At 40.6% G+C, this 9,654-nt stretch overlaps 1 protein-coding gene across 1 annotated transcript in view; it reads left to right on the top strand.

The window, feature by feature from the left end:
- Positions 1-9,654, top strand: part of KIF27 (kinesin family member 27) — a 46,047-nt gene that overhangs the window by 24,133 nt on the left and 12,260 nt on the right. Inside the window, exons 9-13 of the mRNA XM_018561630.1 lie at positions 1,502-1,707; positions 2,790-2,987; positions 4,411-4,524; positions 6,223-6,399; positions 7,188-7,403. Coding sequence (XP_018417132.1) covers positions 1,502-1,707; positions 2,790-2,987; positions 4,411-4,524; positions 6,223-6,399; positions 7,188-7,403 — 911 coding nt within the window. The remainder of the gene's footprint in view (positions 1-1,501; positions 1,708-2,789; positions 2,988-4,410; positions 4,525-6,222; positions 6,400-7,187; positions 7,404-9,654) is intronic.

Consider the following 9,654-nt stretch of genomic DNA (forward strand, 5'->3'; position numbering starts at 1 on the left):
CGAAAGAGGGGGACAACCTATTTCACCCCACCCCTTCTGCACCACACCAGGCCACATGCCCTGAACATGGGGAGGGTGCTTTGCCAGAGGAGGCCTCTGGCAAAGCATATTGTTCCCATGTTGATGAGGACAAGGACCTCTTCCCCCACAACCACCAGGCCAGGGTTGTGGGGGAAGAGGTCCTTGTCCTCATCAACATGGGGACAATATGCAGGCAGGGGGGCTTATCTATATCTGGGTACCCCCTTTCATAAAGGAGGCACCAAGATGCCACACCCCCCCGTAAATGAGTAAGGTGTAGCAAATGACAGTTCTGCTTAGGAATGTAATCAAAGTGGCAGTGTCCAGTGACGTCATGATTTGCTCCGTCCCTTTGTTTACATTCAGTGCAGAGCTGTCAGATGCGGCTGGAGTTCGTCTTATGTCGTTGTGAGCCGTGATTGATTTTTTATTTTCTTTCGGTGAGCGGTGGGCATTGTGATTGACAAGGAGCTACATCGCTGAATTATGTGATTGACAATTGATTTACATTGTGGGATGTTTTTTATTTTTTATTTTTATGAATGCAGGACTTGTCAAAAACTGCGGTGTGTTAATTTACTATCTTACTGTTTATTTGGTTAAGAGTAGGGCTGACAACTACCCATTACTCAATCACGAGGGGGAAGGGGCGGCATCTGGGTGCCCCCTTTATGAAAAAATTAGGAATCGTTATTGTTGCCATTTAAAAATTTAGATGCATCCGAATGTCAATTCGGAACGAAACAAAACTTAAATTTCTACTGTATATTTACTGACCAATTAAAGAAGAATGTGGCATACCTTGCATACTTGACCTCCAACAAGGATTATTTTTAACACCCATGTGCTCTATAGGACAAAATTATTATTTTCTTATTGAAGAATAATAATGGCTAGAAAAAAAATCAGAAAGTGAAATACCCCATTAAATTAGTAGTTAGTGGTAGAGGTGTTGGTTGCATGGTGGTCAGTGGAAGAAGGGCCTCTTAAAATGGTGGTAGTCAGTGAAAAGAATACCCCATTACACAGGGTAGTACCCCACTGCATTAATGATCAGTGGAAAGGATACCCTACTACATTACTGTAGATTAATGAGAAAATATGCTCCCTTTACAGACAACAGACAAGATAATTGGTATCAGTGGTTGCTGATGAGATAAAAAGCTCGACTGGACCATCAACCTGGTCCTAAGGTTCACTGTTGGTCCATTGATTCGATGAGCAACCTCAATAATCAGTAGCAAGCCTGGTATGTCTGTTTATTAGAATTGCAATGTAAAAGGTTAGCTTGGAGATTGTCCTTCTTACATCTGCAATCCACTAAGTAGACTCCTGCAAAACAAAAGCCACTGCAATAAACCCAGAATGTTGAGATTTGTATTGGTGACTATTATAAACATTTATGGATCCATGTTTGCTTGTGATAATTTAGAAACACTTCAACACATCCAGATCCTGAACAATGTAATCTTTGTGTAAGGTAATGGTGCTCAGTCCGTGAACAAGCAGTATTCTATGAAGATTGCCCAGCTGGCGCAAGATGCGGAGCAGGCGAAAACTGAACTGGCTGACGCTCAGAAACAGCTGCAAGAACTAGAGAACAAAGAGCTGAGGGATCAGGTCCAGAAAGCAAAGTTACAGAAAGACTTCCGTAAGAAGATGGAGGCTGCAAAATTAAAAATGCAGGTAGGTTTTTGATGTTGGACTAGATTCACTAAGTTCTAACAAATTTGATATTTGCTCTACAGAGTACTATTTACATCAGCCGTTGCCCCTAAAGGAGCTTACAATGTACAGTCCATAGCACACATAAACATGACAGTTTAAAAGATTACTATGCTGTTAATTTGTGACAAGAAACTAGACGACCCTGAGGATGGCCATGCACATATTGAGCATATACAAACTAAGGACCCAGGATTGCAGTGCTGAAGGGCCACAGTGCTAACCACTGAGCCACTTTGCTACCCAGAATAAAGTGTAGGTAGCATAAACTTTAAAATGACAGACTGTATAGGGTAATAATGCCGGTAGTTCTGCTGGAGTAAACATTGCCACTTAAAAGCAGAACTAAACTGGAGAAACAATTTTGGGCCCTCCAAACCCTTTTTCCATGATAGGCAAGTATGCTTGGCACACATACCTCCAACGCTGCAATGTCTACACTCCCCTCCATTGCTGGTGCTTCCATTTTAACTTATTCTTCCAGGTTCAGAGTCTTCCTTCGTCTTGATTGGCCAGGCCAGGGTGAAGTAATTCTTGTGCATGCTTATGGGATTCAACAGGGCACAACATTGTGCCATGTGCTGCTCAGTGTACAATTAGAGGAAACAATGCTGACAGGCTGGGGACCAACCTTTATGGCAGAAGAGGGGGGAAAAATCTCTTCTGTGATAAAATGCTACATAACTAAATTTAACTCTTTACGTGCCGTTTACCTTTCATTGTTAGGATGCAGATGCTGTCAACTGAAGTAATTATGAGACCTTAAAGGACTGTTTATCCAGAAAAAAAAGGTTTTATTTGCATTAAATGTAGTAAAGTAAAAAGAAACACATGTAAGCAAGTTGTAAGTGTTGGCCTTTCTCTGGTTGCATAGTGTGCTAAAGAAACATTTATATTGGTAGTAACTTTATTAAAAACAACTGTACTGTAAACAAGCCCTAGTAGATCCATAGCTGGCAATAAAAAAGTAAACAATTCAGATTGTTATAGAAGTACATCAGAAAATGCGTTGCATATGGATTCCTTGTTTTACTTTCCCATAGGTACTACAGAAGAAACAGCAAGACACAAAAAAACTTGTAAGTCTTTCTGTTCAGAATGAGAAGTGTGTATCCGATCTGGAGAAAAACATTCAGAGCATGCAACAGCAACAAAGTCAGTTACAGAAAAAGCTGAAAGAAGAGAATGAGAAAAAACGGAAATTAGAACTGGCCGTTCAAAAGGACCAACAGCAAATTAAGGTAAATGGTGGTGCAAATGCTGTGCCAATTTAGAAAACATCAAATATAGTCTGAACTGTAGCTGTTAAATTAGTTATTCAAATGAATTGTCACAAACCTGCGCAATTTAAACTGAGTATATCATGAAAAATGCTTACGCAGAGGTTATGTTCAATGAAAACTGTATGTTAAGCTAATCTGGGCCCCAGGTGAGAGCTACAGTAAGGGGAACTGAAACTTGGATACTGGTTCTCATTTGCATGTATTTATTATGGATGTTTACATTAGTATGTATGTATGTGTAGTATCAGTATATTCGGTTTTTTTTTTTGTTTTTTTTAAATATTGTCTTCCTCTAAAATTTGTATTTGTATTATGGACTGCATCCTTTTAGTCTGAACTTAATGTATGTACTGTTTTCAGTGTCTTTTAGGACCTCTATGAGGGATCATTCATACTGTAGTGCTGCAGAGGAGTTTACCACACCCTCGCAATGCATGTAAATCAAAAGCAGTGTTTCATTTTATAGGCAGTACTACAGTTTAGATCAGAAATGAACCAAATTACTAAGGAATTCGGGATCCAGTCTATCCAATCCAGGAGCCAGCAGGATTTTATTTTAGGAGTCAGCTTCATTGACAACAGCTAAAGAAAACCTAAAAAGTTAGTCACAGCTGTAATTTTTAAGGAACATTGGCTACCTTGCTCCTGGAATTTGTCCAGCCCTGGTTTACATCAATGCAGGTTACACTATATGGTATGAACCCAAACTCCCTAATGCAGCTTCTTGGTTGCACTTTTAAAAGACTGCAGTGGTAAGCATCCCACAAAGACACCTGATCACTGCCCTGAAACTGCACAGAAAAGACCTGGGGTTCTAGTACTCATGTCTGAACAAACCATTATCATAAATTGAGTGTATGTGTTCAGAAGTTCTGTCTGTGGCTGATGTATTTCGTAAACCCAAATATAGCAGGCCTGCAGAGGAACTAACTGCTTTTTTATTTAATGTTTTAAAATTATACCTACCGTAGATGTCCTCCAAATGATCAAATTTGATATTCCTCCAATGTTCCTTAGCTTTGGCTAAAATATCAGGAAGTCCTTTTTTTTTTTTTTTTTCTTGTGAAATTTTTCTGAATTTAGTAAGTGAGATTAGTAAGTTTGTTTGTTTTTTAGGCCAAAACCATCCAAAATATCATTCCACCTCCTATAAATCACTCCTAGAGCATGCCTGCATTTTACAACTGACACCTTGGAGTGATGCAACTTTTTAAGCCAAAATAGGATAATTATTACTATTAACATATTGTATATATGTTCTTTCTTTTTCAGGTTGCAGTAAAATGAATAATCCTTATTGTTTCAAATCTAAAGCTCAATTTTAATATGTAGAGCCTATCAACTTCAATATGCTATTATGTTTCAAAATTTTATTGTTTAGGAGCTCCAACTAAAGACCGAGCAGCAGCAGAAGATGCTGAAGCTGAAAAATGAGGAGATTGCATCTATTCGAAGACAGAAGAGCGCTTCCAGTATACCAGACCAGCTTCAGCTAGTGAGTTTTGGCATTGATTTATTCTTAACTAGAGTGTATCTGTTTTAGGCTCAGTACCAGTGGTCATCAAGTTCAGGCTTGATAAAAAATACATAAGAGGCAGAAGGAGATAAAAAAGCTGGAATTTTGATGGACAGATTGCTGTGTGTAAGCAAAGCTCAAGTTAGGGGGTTATATGGGAACTGTTTTGGTGGACTTGGTGGGACTCCCCCGCACTGCAAGGGTTAAGTGCTTGTTTTGTAGGGGACTCTATTAAAGCTGTTTTACTTACTTGATCCTCGGTCCTGCTGGTCCCCTCAGCCTCTTCTCCCCTTTGCTCCAGCAGTCCAAGGACCACTGAGATCATCACGTCTTTTGCAGGTCCATAGAGTCTATAGCTCGAGAAATGAGCGATCGCAAACCACTGATCGCTCAGCTCACGGCTTCTACCTGCAGAGAGCAGTGACTGTTAGTCACCGCTCCCTGCAGGGATTCCCCCCTCCTCTCTATATTCCTCCAGCGCACACTGGAAGGACAGACGGGAGGGGGACATGCACGGCTAGCTCTGGCTCTAGATGGGCAAAGCGGGGTGGATCATGACAAAAATGTCACGATCCTTTCCAGCTTCAGAGTGGCTCTGCGCTGTCGGCAAGTTGCGGGCAGTAGCCTGCTATATACTGACTTTGGGTCACAAGAGTACATTAGTAAATAAACTCCTGTGACCCAAAAGAGAACTAAAACCAAAAATGTTTGGCTTTAGTTCTCTTTTAGTTAATTACATCATTATTATAGGTAAGAGATTAACACTAAAACATTTGATTAAAAACTATCTTCCTTCTATATCTGAAGTCAAATCTCATTTAATAGAGCTTCCCAATATTCAAAAATGATATATTTGCATAGTGAATCAGTTACTGACCGTGCCGTCTTTATGGATTGCTGGAAATTCCCCTTAATTCTCTGCCTGTTTTAGAGGCTAATAGGCTACTGGACATATACAGAAAGCATGAAAACTGAGGTTTAAGCAAACTTTTCCTGATTTAAAAAAAATATTCTCATCCCACTGTAGTGCATGCAAGCACAGCCTATATGCTGCTCTGAATTCAGAAGTAGTGCAGTAGCATTGTCTTCCCATCAGTGAGTTGCATGTGGTGGACTTTACTTGTACTATCAACAGGTATTTCTAAAATTGTGCATGGGTATTACAGAAAAAAACTATATGTGCTTATTCACTTCTAAGTGTTGCATTGTATTTATTTCTTTATTACAGATATTTATATAGCACTGACAATTTGCACAGCACTTTACATAGTTACACATTCACATCAATCCCTGCCCTCAAAAGAGCTTACAATCTAAGGTCCCTATCTCACATACATACAGGGCCAAATTAGAGAGGAGCCGAATAACCTACCAGCATGTCTTTGGAGTGTGGGAGGAAAGCGGAGTACCCGGAGTAAACCCACACAAGCACAGTGAGAACATGAAAACTCCTTGCAGATAGTGTCCTGGCCGAGATTTGAACCAGGACCCCTAGTGCTGCAAGGCAGAAGCGCTAACCACTACGCCACTGTATTATTGCAGTGTTGATGTCGTTTACCTAATGCAAACTGATTTTGAATGTTACAGAATTTGGGCATTTTGAACTCTGTGATGTATGCCGTGTGTTGCATATTTGTGTAGATCTTATAAAATTACTTTACCCTTCTGTTTATCCAGAAAATGGAAGAACAAAAGAAGTGGCTTGATGAGGAGGTTGAAAAGGTATTGAAGGAGCGTCATGCTCTGAGTGATTTGGAGGAAGACTTAAAGAAAAGGGAAGAGAGTGTTGCCAAGATGGAAGCAATGCATAAAGAGAAGAGCCATCTTGAGATAAAAAAGCTACGTTCAAGCCAGGTATATGAAAATACCTTCCATCGTTGAAATCTTTCTCAGAAGTAGTGTGTCATATAATTATATTAAATTCTAATTGTTTGCTCAGTAAACTGTTCCAGTGGGGATCAAATGGGCTTCCCTAGAGCTTGCCCTAGGGTCAAGCTGTTTCTGGGTATTACAAGACTTTCTAAAGTCAGTAGGGACATGCAGTCCTACTTGTGTGTTTGGGGTCCACTCAAAACCGTTACTAACAAGATTTAGATGTACAGATTCACATATTTACTTTAGACCCATTGTGCATGGTATTTTATAGTGTACCTTCCTGGTAATCTGTCAGATGAATGGGACATTGTGCCTTGAAACATAATGATTATTTGCACTACAGTTTACTATTTTCCCATAATTAGGGTTGTTATTTTGACAGAAGTATACTAAGTGTGTTCCTTTCTGTGGCTAAGATGGTACTGTTGCCTCACCCTTGGAAACCTGAAAATACTTAATTCAACCATCTTCTTGAGTACCTTGTTTTGTTTTTCCTCTAGTTTTCTTGAATATACATGTTCTGTGCCCCCAAATTTTTTTACAGACTTTACACATAATTTAATGAATGAGTTGAGGAATGACAATAAAAAGGTAGGAAAAAAGTAAAGGGAGAGAGATCATGATTGCAGCATAACTAGAACTTTAGATCTAAGCAGCTATGAACTATAAACAGTAATGATGACTGGTAATATTTGCCCTTCTAGACATTAAACAATGACCTGCTGAAGTTGTCCACATGTCTAAATGGTTATTATTTGCCTTCCTAGGCATTAAACAGTGACGTGCTGAGGGTGTCTACCCGTCTAAGTGCTTTAGAGAATGAACTGAAGGATAAGAGTAAGAACCTGAACAGTGGCAATATTGAAGAGCAAAGAAGAATATCTGATGAGGTCAAAGGCCTGCAGAAGGAACGGGATCATCTCTTGCAGAGGAGAGACAGCCTTGATGAGAAGTTGAAGAATGGCACTGTGCTGTCACCAGGGGTATATATGGATATATATATATACTTCACTTTGTCTTGTCAGTCACTTTTAAAAGCAGCCCCTTTGAGACTAAAGTAAAAGATACTGTTAAAATGTTTCACTATTTTTCGTTAAAGAGTGTATAAAGGGGCTCCGAATGTGAGATATGATCTAAATAAAACCTCATACAGAGGCTGCTATAACTCGCCTCTTTCTGAAAATGCTTGTTGCCTGTCCCTGTTTTTTTAACCAGTTGAAATCCGCGGTGTTACACCCCCTTCCCATCCAGGCCATTTTTCAGTATTCAGTATTTGACTGACATTTATTCCATCATGCAACGCTGTACTGAAATTAATTTTATACAATTTTTTAGCGACAGACAGCTTTCTTTTGGTGGTATTTATTCACCACTGCGGTTTTTATTTTTTACTATATTAAGTAAAAATTACCGAAATGTAAAAAAAAAAACGTTGCCCCTATATTAAATGATAAAACATTTATTATTACACAATTTTTTGGTAAAATATAAGAGACGGGGTCATGTCGGGTAAAAAGTCACCAAACATGTCAAGCCTTAAAATTGCGTGCGCGCGCAAAACCTCAAAAAACTATGATACCCATAATTGGCCATAGGCGACACTTAAAAGCTGTTACCGCTCATCAGTTTAGTGTTATCAGTGATTGATGGACCTAAAATGATTGCTCTCACTGCAACGTTCACGGCGATATGTAACGTGTGTAGCGCAATTGTCGTTTTTGCGCGCTGGTGCACCGGACACGTATTTCCGTTTATATTGGGGCTGGTACTGATGAAAATGTTCGATTTAATCGAAATTTTTTTTAATCGATTAATTTCGATAAATGATAACGCACATACAGATCCAACTACATTGGCCTATACACATCCAGCACAGCAATGAAGTAATAAAATGAACTAGGATCACACTAATCCAGCACGTTATTAATCTCACATGCCCCACTTAATATGGCCGCCGCTTGAGTGGGGCAACTCAGAATAATAACGTGCTGGATTAGTGCGATCCTAGTTCATTTTATTACTTAATTGCTGTGCTGTATTGTGTATAGGCCAATGCCTTGGCTGGTACTCGTGCAGAACAAGTTTCTTGGGCAAACCTCTTAGTTGTAACGAAACCGGAAGTCAGGCGGTCGCAGAACTCGATAAGTTCTCAGTGTCGACAGATCACCGGCCCAAGTGGCTCAGCCGGCTAGCGAAGGGAAAGGAGGAGGAGATCCGGTGACATCACGGACATCGACGTCACCGGACTCCTCCCCCCCTTCCCTTCGTTAGCCGACGGAGCCACTTGGAAGGGGGGAGGAGTCCGGTGACGTCACCGGATCTCTGACGGGACTCGCGGAAGACGGCGGAGATGTGAGTGTTTTCATTTGTGATCAAAATAATTGTAATTGATCAAAAATTTTAACGATTAATCGGGTAATTAATCGTTAATTTTCCCAGCCCTAGTTTATATGTGCGTAAACGTGGGGGTGGGGAACTTAAGATTTTTGGGGGGTTTTTTTTAACTTTTTTTTAATTTATATTGATTTTTTTTTTTTTTTTTACACTTATTGTTATTGCTATTACAGAGGGGGATAACAATCCCCCTCTGTAATAGCAAAGGCACACTGACAGATCCTCTTTATGGAGACATTAACACAAATCGTACAAACAGCGCTCTTGTAGTGGTATTAAGGGGGTAAAAAATGTGACCCTAATTAGTGTGCAGCCCTGAAACCCAGGAGGAGTGCCTGTGGATATGCAAAACAGAAAAACCAAAAAGGGCGCAACACTAGGTAGGCTGACTGGCCGGGTCGAACGACCCAGGGAAGGTGACAGGGAAAATCGTGTGACAATGGATGCAAAGGGCGAAAAACTAATTAATAGCTGAGGAAACAAAAACATTTTTTACTTACATTTTAAATCATGGGACCAGAGGATGGACGGCCTGTGTGAAGGATCGGGTCATCCGTGGTGTCTATCTGAAGTTGGTGTGCCGGAAGATGTGCATCCACACGGGGAGAGGAGACTGTGGACGAGGGGGAAAAGGGGGGGAGAGGAACCAGAAGAATGGGGACTCAGTCCGTGGCCCGCTGAGTGGGTCCAGGGGCTAAGTGGTGTGGGGGAGAATCAGCGGTGTCAGAAGCAGGCTGAATGGCTGTGGCCGCGGCTGTGGATCGTGATGCTCGGTCACTGTCAGCGCAGACTGGGGCAGTGTGCGGGAGCCGTTGGTTGAAAAATTGTCGGCTGTCAGTC

Source organism: Nanorana parkeri, unplaced genomic scaffold (genome assembly GCF_000935625.1).
Source record: "Nanorana parkeri isolate BGI_ZX_2015 unplaced genomic scaffold, ASM93562v1 scaffold535, whole genome shotgun sequence".
In the NCBI taxonomy this organism is placed as follows: Eukaryota; Metazoa; Chordata; class Amphibia; order Anura; family Dicroglossidae; genus Nanorana; species Nanorana parkeri.